The sequence below is a fragment of the Acomys minous genome, assembly GCF_964271855.1.
Source record: "Acomys minous genome assembly, chromosome: 8".
Classification (NCBI taxonomy): Eukaryota; Metazoa; Chordata; class Mammalia; order Rodentia; family Muridae; genus Acomys; species Acomys minous.
The window spans coordinates 87,869,469-87,884,896 of record NC_140489.1 but is presented as its reverse complement, the minus strand read 5'-3'; the positions used below and the strand labels follow the sequence as shown (position 1 = coordinate 87,884,896).

Below are 15,428 nucleotides of genomic sequence, written 5' to 3'. Positions count from 1 at the left end.
CCTCTTAACTCAGTGATCGGCCTGTCTCTGCCTCCAGTGCTGGCCTTAAAGGTGTGTGACGACCACACCCGGCTCTACATACCATCGACTGTAAGCTGTTGTTTCCTTATTTGTCTTCAGAGAAGCATCATTGATTCTTAGGATTAATTCCTATCCCTTCACATTTTCTGTAAAGGACTCTTCCTACTAGCAGTAACCATAGAAACTAACAACAGCCAACAGTTATCCTACAATATTTGCTGAATAGCTGCTGTACTCACACAGTTCTAGAGTTTAGACCCTTGAGATAGAGTTAGGAAGCATGTAAGTCACCTTTCCCTCTCATGAGGTTAAAGACTGGAGGGGGAAACAGATGAAACGTGAATAGAGGAGGAATGGATCAGTCAGATGAGTGCAGACCAGAAGGCTGAGCTAGGATGCTGCAGTGGAGCATGGGTGGGTGGACAGCTGCTTTCCACTGAGAGAAAGGGATCTGTGCTGCTCATAGAATGAAAGAGCAGCCAACCTGGGAAGATCCCAGCATCCCAGGGGTGTTCGTGGCAAGCCCTAAGCAGGAGAGAGTGAGGAGTGGACCTGGAGGAAGAGAACTGAACCGGGGGAGGGGGTATGGGGGATAGGACAGAGCACTGAGAAGTGAGTAGGACAGAGGTGAGTGTTTGTGAGCCCTGCTAGGGTCAGAAATTTTTCCCCTTACAGATGTTCAGGCAAACACTCATATGCATTAAATCAATCAATCAATCAGTCATTAAAAAGGCACAATTTGCACCAGGCATGGTGGTACAAACCTTTAATCCTTTGCATTGAGGAGATGTTAAGTGTGTTCAGACCTGCCAGGGCTACATACTGAGACCATTTTACATGATAAAAACAAAACAAAAAGTGAAATGCAGTGGTTTTTAATATATTCACAAAATATGCAACTGTCACTTTGATACACTTCCATATTTTATTACCTCAAAAATGCCCTGTGGGTTTTAAGTGCTATAGTAAGCGGTGGGGAGATTGCAAGAGGAGATACCATCTGAGACGGTCACTGCAGCAGCTGTGCGGGGAAGGGCAGCAGGGAGGCTGGTGGTCTTTTACTGCGCCTTAGGCAAGAAGTGGTGGCTTGGCTGAAGCTGGTGGTGAGGGAAATGAAAAGGGTAAATGGGGCAGTACTGCCCCGTAGTGCACAGAGCTCTAATGTGGTGTTGCTTTAATGGTCTGCAACCAAGAGCCAGCTTGTTAAATTCTAGTGTGTCTCAAATCAAAGCTTCCAAAAACTGCAGTAAAATCATGAGCAGAGAGTTTCCAGGAGACGCTGCTGCTCTGTTGGGCATGAGAGGTGTCCAGGATGCTTTGATTTGGTGCCAGTTCTTTGTCAACAACTTCCTGGATTGATCCAGATAGCCTGTTGATAATCCCCACTGAGGGAAATAGTATGTTAGAATTTTGATTGAGCTGCCATCATTTGGAGTGGTGTTCTAAAAGAAATTTCAAATTCAAAAACAAGCAAACTTTGAGAAGAGGTTAAGAACAGCACTGTAAGCTGTGAGTCATTGTTAAAACTCCACAGACTGCAAGACCTGCTCTGGGGTGCATTTCTGCTTCCCCAGACTTTCTTGCTTCTGTTCCTGCAACCTGAACTAGTCTCTCTGGTGGCCCTTGAGGTCAGGTTTCTCCTGTCCCGTTTGCCTGAGCTGGTAGGGTAGGGTAGGCCAACTCTTCATCTCCTGTTAATCTCTCACTTCCAGCACTGGACCTGCTGTTAGCATGTATTCTCACATTTACTATCTGTATTATCGTTGTATGTTATTGTATGTGTGTGTGTGTGTGTGTGTGTGTGTGTGTGTGTATATATATATATATACACACACCAGTATTGTAGTTAGTATTGTAGTTTACTATGCATAGATACTTTAGATATAAACTAAAGCACCTAATGAAAACCCAGCTGGGAGAAGTTTTCTTCTATTTTTACTTTAAGTATGTAATTCTCAAGTTTCAATAGACTAAAAGTTAGAGGAATCGCATTTTAATTGTGAAGTGAACTTTAGGTCAACACTTTCTTTTTCTAGGAAGCTGGTGGCAGTGAGGCTGAGGCAGTGCATTCTGCGTGCTTCTTTTCAACTGGGTCTTATTTCTCTTGATGCTTGATTTAGGAATTTATACAGGAGATCCCGTCCTGCACTCTCTCCTCTGTTTCTTTCTCTCCTTTGTTTTCTTAGCATACTGTAGTCTATTGACTGGTTACCTACATGCTAGAACACAAGATCTGTGGGAGCAGCAGTGTTCCCTATTTGCTTCACTGCTGTTTCCCTCACTAGTTCTGACTATATCGTACTCTACAACTTTATTTGACTTGATGAATGAGGTATAAATAAATGTCTTAGTCCATTTTTAAACATCTGGAGTTTTCTTTAGACTTAACATGTGACTCAAATTGTTAGACCTCCTACTGTATACAAGGCATTGCGGTGAAAACCTTACTAGTGTTTCCATCAGCCAGCACTCACTGGCTGAGGACAGAGGGGAGACAAGGAACAGCCTCCTGAAGAAAGATTCACAGGGTGAGCAGGAGCTAGTTATGTGATAGGAGTAGACATGGAGCCTGCTGGTGAACTGGTAGATACACACTTCTCAGGCACACTTACTGTATTGGGTAGAGTCAGACAGTCTGTAGACAGCTCACTGGTCTACATGGGTGCTGGGGACAGCAGCTTTCTCTTATGCAGGAGACAGAATCCACTGAGCTAATTCTCCCTTCCCTTGTGAAGGGGCAGATTTTCAGAGGGAGTTTACTCTCATTGAGACATCTTTCTGTAAACTGCAGGTTTGTTGAAGAGGACCGTATTCCATATGTCAATGCTTTTCAGCTTTTTCCAGAAGAGATGAAAGTGTATGGTCGTGACAAAGGCATCTTCGCTATAGAGGTAGGCTATGCTCTGTTGGGCATTGTCGGGACTAACAGGACAATGGTACAGTTCTGTGGTCTCTGGTGCAGTATTTGGTCCTGCAGTTTTCAAACGTGTCTGAAGTCTTGGTTCAGTAGCTATAATTTAATGAAGAGTAGATGTGTTCTTTTTAAAATTTGTTCATGTGATAGCTCTGAAAAAGATGTGGTTCTGTCACTGCTCCCACACTGAGTGGCCTGAGGGGGAGAAGAAAGCCATCATTGCTTTGTGTCAGAAGGCACAGGCTCAAGATTTCTTCTGCGTGTGATGTAAGACTGAGACCTTTAGAGAGATCTCTAGTCTATTCCCAGAGTCCTATGCAAATGCATAGGAATTTATTGAGCCGACGTGAGGGGATCTGCCAAGCTCTTTTAAGCTGCAGACCCTGAGAAGCAGAGGCATGGGCCTTTTATAGGTTTTAGACAAAGGAATGAGTTTTATACTATGATTTCTTGAAGCAGTCACAGGGGCCTTAGGAACTTTCTTAGTTGGGAGGAGTATGTACATTCCTGGGAAAGTAGAAAATTTAAATACAAGCTGTAACACAAACTGGCTGTCTTGAGTCAGGCTGGACTCTTTAAGGTTTCTCCTGGCCCTGCCACATACATCAGTGATCTGATATGGCTGTCTGTCCTTGGCTCAAGCTGGACCTTATACAAGCTGGCTGTCCTGGGTTCGAGCTGAACTTTCCAAGCAGAAGAGATTTACAGACTTTGGCCTTAATGGGGGCCCTGAAGGGAGGACTGGGTAGGCCAGCTTTTACATTTCCCCAGACGTTGGCCTTCGTGGGGGTCCTTGGTTCCTTCAGTGATAGTTTATCTCCTTTCTGAGGCAGGATCTAACTGTGTCACCCTGCTGGCCTTGAACTCACATTCTTCTGCCTCAGGCTACTGAGTGCTGAGATCACAGGCATCCACCATATACCTGGCCTCCTTTATCTTTCTCTAGACCTGTTTCATAATGGAAATACTTCTGTCCCTCAACTGTGCATCTTTATTACTACTAGAGTACTCAAAGTTTACTTCCCTTTATTCTTCATTGGACAGTTTTGAGGATACTAAATATTAAATACTTTCTTCAATTTTCCACTTGAGGAATTGTTCTAGGCTTTTGTGGCCTCTGTGGCAATGGCACTGTTTGCAGCGTAAGAGACATCTGTGGGATACGTGCCAGTGGTTTTTGACTCTAGTAATGCCTGTGGAAACTTGACAAAGAAAGTGTAGTTTATAAGATATGAAATCAAGGCTAAAACATCCTAACTTTTCTACAGCCTTATATAATGGGCAAATCGTTAGACCTTGGTCTGGACTGTATCTCCTGCATTGGAAGTCTTCTGTGCTAGGACAGTTTCTTACTTAGTCTTTCATGAAAATGACAGCTAGAGAGGTTGCAGATATTTGGACAACAATGTCTGAAAACCCTCAAGAACATGAGTCTGGAGAAATTGACCCAAGTAAACACTGAGAAATCTTTACTTAGGAAAAACAAAATCAAAACAACAGCAACGGAAAACTGTCCAGAACTTTGGGTGAAAACTGTGAGTTTAGAGCCTTTTCACCTGGGGTTGCTCCCACCTGTCACCCGACTTAGTCCCAACTGATGGGATGGTGCTGCCAGAACATGGCTGTTAGCATTGGCTTCACTGCTGGAGAGAAGCAGGGCCCCATGAAATAGAAATCCCATAGGGAATGTTCAGAGAAGGACCACATCCTGCTGACCTGAGACTGCCGGCTGATGGATCAAGCAGAAGAACCGTAGGTACTAAGGGGCAGCCCACATTCTGTGCACGTGTCCAATGATGTCACGGGGTGGGGGTTGGGTGGTGCTGAGAAATCTGCATCAGTCAAAAGTTAAGGCACAAACTGTCACATCTATCTCCCATCTGTCTACCATCTATCCATTCATCTATCTTTGTTACTTTACTATTATTGTTCAGTCTTTCAAAGGTAGATAGATTGCCTTCTTCAGAAATAGAATTTGAGGCAGAAGAAATAAAAAAAGATGTAGGATTAAATAATTTAGGAATTTTTGTCTCCTCAGTTAGCTCTCTTAGAAAATACTTTCTTTGTTCTGTCACAGGTGAGTAGGCTACCTAAGTAATTTGTTATTTGGTAGCCCATGATGGGGAGAACCTTTTTTGTCAAGTTTGTCATGAAATGCTGAGTGAGGAGGAAAGTCAGTATGATACAGACTATTTGATAGTGGTCTCACTTTTCAGAAAATAATTTCTATTCAAATGCCCTGTGATGTAAAAGTTGAATACGATCTTGTCCTGTGCTGGCTTCTCCTATTGATATCATACAGACAGAGTTTTTTTTTTTTTTTTTAAAGTTCCAGTATTTTACTTGTCTGTGAAATTAATCAGGGGAGCTGATTGCAGTTCGTTACCAGAGTAAGGTGTGTCAGCCCTTCTCACCCAGCCATGGTACAGAAATACTAGATGAAAATTTCAAAAATTAACTAAAAAGTTTTGAATAATGTAATGGGACATCCTGTGTTTTGAGTTCTGAGTGATGTAATGACCATCCTGTGTACGGCTGCCAGGATGTGAATCATCCCTTTGTGCAGCCTATGAACGCCCGGCATGTGACCTGCCCATGCAGCACTTGGCAGCCATTTGGTTATCAGACTGACTGTTCCAGGACCAGTCACAGTGCCTAGATCCAGTAAATACTAATGTACTTAATAGTGACCCTGAGATACAGGAGTGGTGATGTCAGCAATTCAGATGTGCCCAGGAGCAGCTATAAAATGCTGCCTTTAAGTGGAAAGGCTGACCCCACTTACATCACTAAAAATGATTTCTTATTTGAATTAGGTACTGGGGTGGGGTGGAGAATGTGCATGTGAGTGCTGCTGTCTGAGGAGGCCAGAGGCACCGGATCCCTGGAACTGCAGTTACAGGTGATTTTGAACTACCCTCCGTGAGTGCTGGAAACCAAACTCAGGTCCTCTGGAATAACAACATGTCCTCTTAACTCCTGCACCATCCTCAGCCCCTGCACTTTTGTTCCTGTGTGCTGCTGATCATTGCTCTGTTATTAGTTATTAATCTCTATTGCACTGATGTTTAAATTAAACCATCTCATAGATGTGTGCATGTATATGGAAGAAGGGACTACATAGAGCACTGGGCACTATCTGGGAAGCTTCGGGCATTCATTAAAGGTTTTGGACTATATGCCCAGGCATCACTGTAGTTTATAATGGGAAAAGAGAAAGCCAATGATGAGAGTGAGTGCAGGTGCTTTGAAAATGGCAGTTTGAGGCCGGGTGTGGTGGCGCACGCCTTTAATCCCTGCACTCAGGAGGCAGAGGCAGGCGGATCTCTGTGAGCTCGAGGCCACCCTGGTTTACAAAGAGAGTTCCAGGACAGCCAGAGCTGTTACACAGAGAAACTGTTTTGAGAAACCAAAACCAAACAAACAAATTCATATCTTCAGTGGCATCTCACACACACTGAGCAAAGCCCTGGCTTTTTGGGTTTGCCTTTCAGAGTAGGATCCAAAACCACCACATAATATAGGAGACTTGCTTTTAAAAAATAATTGATTTGAAATCTTTAACTTTAGACATAGTGGCTGAAAAGTTGTTTCTGGTAGTCACCTGAGCCTTGCTGAAATGTTCAGATCCTCGGCACCCAATAAATGCCAGGTGTGCACATCTGTAATCTCAGCTGCACTCCCGGAAGCGGGTGCTAGGAAATAGACAGGACCCTGGGCTTGCTGGCCAGCCAGCCTAAAACAGGAAGTCCTGGGTTCAGTGGTAGACTCTCTCAAAAAAAAAAAAAAAAAAAAAGACAGAAAGACGCTTGAGTTGAGTCTGGCCTCCACACATAGGTACACATATGTAGATGTCACACACAGAAAGAGTAAAGCTACATTTCCTAATTAAAAAAAAAAAAAAGCTATCTTGTTACTAATCTCAACACATAACCTCAGCTCAAGAAGCAGTATTCTCTAATCAAGATAATAAAATACTTAAGAAGCCAGATACACACAAGATTCCTAGAACCTACTTTGGGAAGCCCTAAAAATGGACACAATCAAAGGCTAACAGAAACTTATATTGAAATTCTTAGTTTTCAAAACTAACACTCCCGCCCCGCCCCCCATCACCTCTACTATTTCCTTCCATCCCCACCTGGGGAGAGAGCCTCCATCTTGGGGCCTGAAGGGAGCTGATGTGTGAATGCCTGTCACATACTTGTGCTTCACAGATAGTCCCTATGGACTAAAGGGTGTGCTTGTTTCTTAACAGATGATAATGACAAGTGACAAGTAGGCTCATGTGACCACTCAGTTTCCAGCTGGAGTTTACCATGTATCTGTGATAAGATTGCTAGTGTCTATCCTGGGCTGTGATTTGATTGGGTAATCTACAGAATACCTTTAGTCATTGGCAGAATGGACACAAGCACAAGTCTGTTTCCTAGCACCTATTTCCTGGTAGTGCGGCTGGGATTACAGATGTGTACACCTGGCACTTATGTAGGTGCCGGAGATCTGAACCCAGGTCCTTATGCTTGCCCTGGGCCACCTCTCCTACCCCCAGAGTTTCTATTGCTGTGATGAAGTGCCGTGACCAAAAGCAACTTGGGGAGGAAAGGGTTTGTATTTCAGTTTACAGTCGCACAGCACAGCCCATCAGGGGGAGAAGTCAAGGCAGGAACCAGGAGGCAGCAGCTGGTGCAGGGGCCATGGAGGGTGCTGCTTACTGGCGTGCTCAGTTTTCTCTCTTGTACCATCAGGACCTCCTGCCCAGGGGTGACTCCACCCACAGTGGGCTGGGCCCTCTCACAGGAATCATTAAGACAATTCTCCATGTGCATAAAATAGATTTAAACACACATACATGTCCGTGCAGGCAGGTAAAAAGAGTGCTGTTTGAGAAATGAAAGAGCTAGCAGGAGGGTGATGGGAGCAGCAAATATAAGGAAAGCACAAAAACATCCAAAAGAAACATTGTACATGCTTGTGAAAGAAACTAATAACTACAAAAATAATTATAGAAAGAAGTTGAGAAGAAGTAAAACTGGGTGTGCTGGTTGGTTTTTTGTTTTAGAGGTTTTTTTTCCCCCCTTTGTTTTGTTTTGTTTAGCAGAGTTAATTTACTTTATTTTTCTTGTATAAAAACCCCTATGAGGTAGCCAGGGCTGGAGCCTGGGTCCTCTGAACAGAGACTCTGGTGTGGGTTTTTTACAAGATGATCAGTAAATTCCTGATAAGGAGACTTAGTGAACACAGTCTCTTTCCAGAGGTCAGGGGTCAGGTAGCTCTAGGTCTTAGAGATGGCATCAAAGGCGGCCTTGGCAGGATTGCCCAGGGTGGCTGTCAGCCCCTGGCTGATATGTAGCAGTCATCAGTACCAGCCATCATCAGTAGCTTCTTGGGCACAGGAGCAGAGATGATGCCAGTGCCTCTGCAGTTAGGGATGAGACCACCAAAACAGAGCCACAGCAGCCTGTCACCTTGCGTGGAACAGTGTGTGGCTTGGCGATCTTGTTTATCCAGTAGCCTCTCCACACAGAGATGATGGAAAGCTTGACCAAGATGATGGCCCCTTGGATAGCAGTGGCTCCCTCCTTGGAGCACTTAGCACCAAGTTCAACGTGACCATTGTAGTCCCCAATAGCAACAAAAGCCTGAACGTGGTTTTCTGGCTAGCCCATGTCTGCTTCTGCACTGGCGTGATCTTTACAACCTCATCCTTTAGGGATGCACCCAGAAAAAAGTCAGCAATCTCTATCACGGATTCCCTAATGGGCAGGGAGAACAGGTAGATCTCCTCCAAGGACTTGATCTTTATGTCCTTAACCAAGTGGCCCATCTTGGTGATGGGGATCCACTCTTTGTCTTCGGCTTTACCTCCATGAGCCACAAGGCATTGGCCAAGGGACCATGGTCCCTAAGACTGCTGCTGCCAAATCCTCCATGGAGACTGCTTTGGCCTCCTAATCCTGGGCTCTTGGGTCCTCTGGGCCCTCCTGCTGCATTGGTGTCATCTGCCATTAGGTGTTTTCCTGAAGAAATTTTGTTTTAATTTATAAGGAACCTCCATATTGCCTTTTGAAATGGTCGCACTAATTCTTACACTCCCACCAGTAGTATATAAGGGACCCTACCTACCCCCATTTTGTTGGTTTTGGGGGGATGTTGTTTTAGTTCTTTGTTTTGTTTTGAAACAGGGTTTTTCTGTGTAGCCCTGGCTATCTTGGAACTCTCTTTGTAGACCAGGCCTGCCTTGAATTTGCATGCCTCTGCTTTCCTGAGTGCTAGGATTAAAGATGTGTGCTACCACTGCCCAGCCTTTTCTTTTTTTTATTATTAAAAAAAAAATTGTGGAGCACTGTAGCACACGCCTATAGTCCCAGCACTCAAGGAGGCAGAGGCAGGTGGATCCCTCTGAGTTTCAGGCCAGCTTGGTCTACAAAGTTAGTCCAAGATAGCCAAGGCTACACAAAGAAACTCTGTTTCAGGGAAAAAAAAATATTCACTTTACATTCCTTTCGCAGCCCCCAGCCTCCTTTCCTCCTAGTCCCACCCTCCCACTCTCTTCTCCCTTTTCCCTCTCTCCTTCTCCTTAGAAAAGAGGAGCCTGCCCGCCCCAACCAACCCCTCTCTTATCAAGTCACATCAGACCCAAGTGCATCCTCTTCCACTGAGGCCCAGCAAATGCAGCCCAGCTAGGGAAAAGTGATTCAAAAGCAGACAACAGAGTACATGGTAGAGACAGCCCCTGCCCCAATTGCTAAGGGACCCACATGAAGATCAAGCTGGCTATCAGCTATATTTGTATACGGGATCTAGGTCCAGTCAATGCAAGGTCTTCGGTTGGTGGTTCAGTCTCTATGAGCCCTCATGGACCTCCATTAGTTGACTTTGTTGGCCTTCTTGTGGAGTTCTTGTCCCCTCCGGATCCCTCTATCCTTCCCCTAACTCTTCCACAAGACTCCCTGAGCTCTGCCTAATACTTGGCTGTGGGTCGCTGCCTCTGTTTGATTGGCTGCTGGGTGGAGCCTCTCAGAGCACAGTTATGCTAGTCTCCTGTCTGCAAGCTAGCAGAGTATAAATAATAGTGTCCGAGGTTGCTCTGTCCCATGGGCTGGGTGTTGAAAGGTTACTAATATTTAATATTGAATTATTATTTTAATAATATTACCAGTTACTCTTTAACCAGGTTTATACCCAAATAACCACACAGAGAGACCAAGATCTATTTAATTAGCCTATAGCACAATGCTGTGCAATAATTACTCCATCCTAAACCTCCATGCTAGTATAGTTTCTTCCTTTTCACATTTCCCACATTATACTTGCTTTTAAATCATCTTCTAGGCCCAGTTCATTTCTCCTGATGTTTCCTGGTCCTCTCCTCATGGCTCCATCCTGTTCTTCCTCCTCTTTCTCCTCCCCTCATTCATGAGGATGTCCTACCCCATTCTGTTATGGTTCAGCATTGGCTAGTTGGTTTTATTGGCAATAGAGAGAACAAATGGTGACATGTCTACACACATTTGAGACAGGGGACACTTAGGATAAACATCACAATGCAGTGTCTGGATTGAAACCAGATAATGGGGTAGGGAAACAAGCACTTGAATGAACAAGAGTAAACTGTGCACAGTCCACAAGAACATTGCGCCAGCAGGTGGGTCTCAAGTTGGGGCATTGTTTAGCCCTTCTCTCAGTCTTTGCTCCATCTTTATCCCTGCACACCTTGTTGGCAGGGTGAATTTTGGATGGAAGTTTTTGTGAGTGGGTTGGTGTCCTTTACCTCCATTGGAAGTTCCTCCTTGGCTATAGGAGGTGGCCACTTCAGTCTCCAAGTCCACTGCAGCTAGGAGACTCAGCTAGAGTCATTCCTGTATCCACCAAGGAGCCTACCCATTGAGGCTCTCCAGCTGTCTCAGCAGGGCACCTTCCATCAGTTTCCCTTCTCTCTCCCAACCCTCTCATCTCCCACTCCCCACTCTTCCCAAACCTGATCTCCACCCCTGTTCCCCTTCCCACGCCCTCGCCACCCAGTTCTCTCTCTTCATCACACTTCCAATACCTATTATATTCTTCCTTCTGAGGGGGATTCAAGCATCCTCCCTTGGATCCGTGGATTATAGCATGGTTATCCTCTAATATGTGGCTAAAATCCACTTATAAGTGAGTGCGTACCATGTGTGTCTGGGTCTGGGTTCCCTCACTCAGGATGAACTTTTCTAGTTCCATCCATTTGCCTGCAAATTTTGTGATTTCCTTGTTTTAATAATTGTGTAAATGTACCACAGTTTCTCTATCCACTCTTTAGTTGAGGGGCACCCAGGTTGTTTCCAGTTTCTGGCTACTATGAATAAATCTGCTATGAACATAGTTGAGCAGGAAACCTTGTGGAATGGTGGCACGTCTTTTGGGTATACGCCCAGGAGTGGTATAGCTGGGTCTTTAGGTAGAAGTATTCTAGTTTTCAGGAAAAGTGCCAGATTGATTTCCAAAGTGGCTGTACAAGTTTGCATTCCCACAAGAAATGGAGGACTGTTCCCCTCTCTCCACATCCTCACTAGCATGTGCTGTTACTTGAGCTTTTGATCTTAGCCATTCTGATGGGTGTTAAGAGGGAATCTCAGAGTCCTTTTGATTTGTGTTTACCTGATAGCTAAGGATGTTGAACATTTTTTAAAGTGCTTCTTGGCCATTATCTCTCTGTTGAGAATTCGTGGTTTAGCTCTGTATCCATTTTAAAATTGGATTATTTGGTTTGTTGGTATTTAATTTCTTGAAATTTTTATATATTTTTGTTGGATGAGAGTTGATGATCTTTTCCCATTCTGTAGCCTGCCATTTTGTTCTACTGACAGTGTCTTTTGCATTACAGAAGCGTTTCAGTTTCATGAGGTCCTGTTTATTAATTGTTGATCTTAGAGCCTGAGCTATTGGTGTTCTGTTTAGGAAGTTGTCTCCTGGGCCAATGAGTTCAAGGCTATTACCCACTTTTTTTCTATAGATTTAGTGTATCTGGTTTTATGTTGAGGTCTTTGATCCACTTGTACTTAAGTTTTGTGCAGGATGATAAATATGGATCTGTTTACATGCACCTATAGCCATGTTCACTAGATGTCAAGTTCAGGCTACTTTCTTTCAATATAAATAAATATGTTGTTTTATTGATCTCAGATCTGCTTGACTCTAATCCGTATAATTAATTGTACATATTTATGAGGGGTGATCTTTTACTTAAGTACAAATGTGCAGTGTGTGACCAAATGGGGTAATTAACATGTCTATCTCTGTGTTGGGAAGATGGAAATCCTCTCTACTATCCGTTTTCAGATGCTCAGTTCTTGTTCCTGATAGCTGCCCTGCTGGGCACTAGACAGTCAGAAGCCCTCGCTCAGCCTCTGGCCATCACTGTTATACTCTGACCCTTGAGCTTTCACAAAGGAGAACAGGCCATGTCCTCTTCCTGAGGCTGACTGCCTTCCCTTTAACTCCATGCCCTCTAGCTAGTCTAGGTTGCTGCAATTACAGACTCTCATTCTTTATGGCTCACATGCCCTGCTGTGGCTATAGACCATGTTTTCTTACCAGTTTGTTACTAGACCCCTCAGTAGGCTCCATTCCTGGGCTACAGTGAGCTGACTGCAGGAAGTGTGTGTATGTAGCAGATTTCTTTTCTTGTGGGTGCACTCTACAGTGTGACTTGTGGACTCAAACGGTAAGCATTTAGGATTTGGGGTTTGGTGTTTTCTTTTGCTGTTTGTTTTCTAGCCAGGCATTTTCACTGTAGCAAAGACTGGCAACCTCAAACCCACTGTCTTCCTGCCTCAGTGTCCTGAGTGCCACTACACCAGCTTCTGTTTTGAGTTCCATGATGACTATTACAGTTTACATTGCCACGACTGAGTGGATGGGATCAGATCAATAGTTGGGATTTGTTTAGGTTCATTGGTTTTTTTGGGTTTGTTTGTTTGGTTGGTTGGTTTTGGTTTTAGGGTTTTTTTTTTGCCCCTTTTTTTCTTGGAGGAGGCATGTTGGTTAAGATTTTGCTGCTGTTGTTGTTGTTGTTGTCTCCTCCTTGTACCATTTTATAGAAGAGAAAGATGTTTTTGTCTTTTTAGTAAGAGTCATCCATACTGAAGCAAGATATTTTCCACTGGGTTTTCCTTTGTATTTCTGTCTTTTGGTGTTTTGTTTTTTGTTTTGTATTTAAGACAGGGTTTCCCTTGTAGTCCTGGCTGTCCTAGACTCACTTTGTAGACCAGGCCATCCTCAAACTCATAGAGATCCACCTGCCTCTGCCTCCCAAGTACTGGGATTAAAGGCATGCACCACCAGGCCCAGATTTCCTTTGTATTTCTTGGCAGCTGGTGGTGTTGAATGCTTTTCATGCATGTGTTGCTCGTTTGTACATCATTTGAAATGTTTTGTCCAAATCACTTACCCATTTAAAAATTGGTTTAATCTACAATATTCTGCTATTTCCTTAGTTGCCTAGGCCTTTGATGTCATAGTCAATAACAAAAAAAAAAAAAAAAAAAAAAAAAAAGAAAGAAAGAAAGAAGGAAAGAAAGAAAGAAAGAAAGAAAGAAAATGTTTCTTCCAACTAATGCCCTGAAGCATTTTCCTTTGTTTTCTTCTAGAGTCTTCATAGTTTTAGGTCATATCTTTAAGCCTTTGGTCCACTTTGAGTTGGTTTCATTTGGTTTGGTTGTTGCTTATGGTAAGAAATAAAAGTCTGGTTACATTTTTATCTCCTTTCCCTTTTTCTTTTTGTTATATGGGTCTCCAGTTTTCTGGGGGCGATTTATTACTAACTGTCCTTTCCCTACCATTTGTTTCTGGCATCTCCATCAAAAACCAGTTGGCTGTTCTTCATGGATTCATTCTGGAGTCTCTGCTTTGCTGCACTGGTCTTTGTGCATATTTTTCTGCCATTACTGTGGTTGCTATTGATTTGTAGCACATTTTGAAGTCAGGTATTAAAATCCTAACAGTTTTGTTCCTGTTCTTAGTGTTGCTTTGGTTATTGAGTCTTTGTGGTTCCATACAAGTTTAAGATGTTTGTTTGTTTTTTCTATTTGTGTAAAGACTATCACTGGTATTTGACAGGTATTGCATTGGATGTAGCTCACATTGGGTCACTTTGGGTTGTATGGACATTTAATGATTTCTTTCAGTCCACAAACATGGGTTGTCATCGCCCACCCCACCCCTTTTGGTTTTCTTTTCAATCTCTCCCATCAGTCTTTCAAAGTTTTTATTATGGAGTTCTCTAATGTCTTGGTTTAATCTTCCTGAGGCATTTGCATTGTAGCTCCCAGGCTGCTTCCTTGGCTTTCTGATAGTTATTGGCACATAGAAATGCTACTAACTCTTGCATATTGATCTTGTGTTCTGCAAATTTATTGAATTCATTCATTTGTGTTGGTGGGATCTTTAGGCTTTTCTATATGTCATGTGACAATAGGACGGTTTGATTTCTTCTTTCTTATTGAATGCCCTTTCTTTCTCTGCCTTGTCCAGTTGTTTTGTCTAGGACTTCTTACATACTTACTAGGAGAGGTGGGAGTGGGCAGCCTCGTCCTGCTCCAGATCTTCCAGATGTTTTCAACATTACCACCTCTAGTTTGATGTTAGCTGTGGGTTTATCATAACGCCTTAATAGTGTAGACGTATGTATGTTCCTTATATACCTGAGTTGGCTAGAGCTATATCACGAAGGGGTGTTGAATTTTATTGAATGCTGTTTCTGTTTACAGAACACACTGGTTTTTTTCCCCTTCACCCTGTTGGTACAGTGTGTCACACTTACTCTTTGTATGTGTGGAACTGTCTGTCCCCAGGGTGAATCCACCCAATTGTGCTGTACAACTCTAACGTGCTTGGACTCCGCTTGCTGGTGTTTTGTTGAGAAGTGTTGCATCTATGCTCATAGTGACGTTGACCTGTAATTTTCTTTCTGTTCTTCCCGTCTTGTCTAGTTTTGGTGTCAGGTGATGCGGTGCTCATAGACTTTTACCTCTTCCAAATTTTTGGAATTGTGTGAGAATAATTCAAGTTAGTTTGAATTTAATAATTTAAAAGTTTGGTAAACTTCAACAGTGAAGCTTTCCAGTGTCCTGGACTTACCTTCTTACAAGAATTTTTAATACTGATTCAGATTTGTTGTTTCCTGTCTTTTTAGGTTGTCTGTTGCTTAATGCTGGAATCTTGGGAGGTTGTGTTAGTTCAGGAATAGTTCCTTCTTGGTCTTCTAATCTGTTGGCAAGAAATTGTTCACAAGAGTCCCTAATGCAGTGGATTTCAACCTGTTAGTAGCAACCCCTTTGGGGGGTTGCCTAAGACCATCTGCATATCAGATATTTACATTACAACTCATAATGGTAGCAAAATTACAGCTATGAAGGAGTGATGAAAATAATTTTATGGTTGGGGTCAGTCACCACACTTGAGGCACTTGGTCAAGTCTCAGCTTGATCAAGGTTGAGAACCACTGCCCTAATGC

General features: G+C 43.3%; 1 protein-coding gene across 2 annotated transcripts in view; it reads left to right on the top strand.

The window, feature by feature from the left end:
- The window catches only part of TAF1B (TATA-box binding protein associated factor, RNA polymerase I subunit B), a 62,239-nt gene that overhangs the window by 23,146 nt on the left and 23,665 nt on the right, over positions 1 to 15,428 (top strand). For both annotated transcript variants that reach the window (XM_084793262.1, XM_084793263.1), the window contains one exon: positions 2,813 to 2,912. In XM_084793262.1, the coding sequence (XP_084649388.1) occupies positions 2,813 to 2,912 (100 nt within the window). The remainder of the gene's footprint in view (positions 1 to 2,812; positions 2,913 to 15,428) is intronic.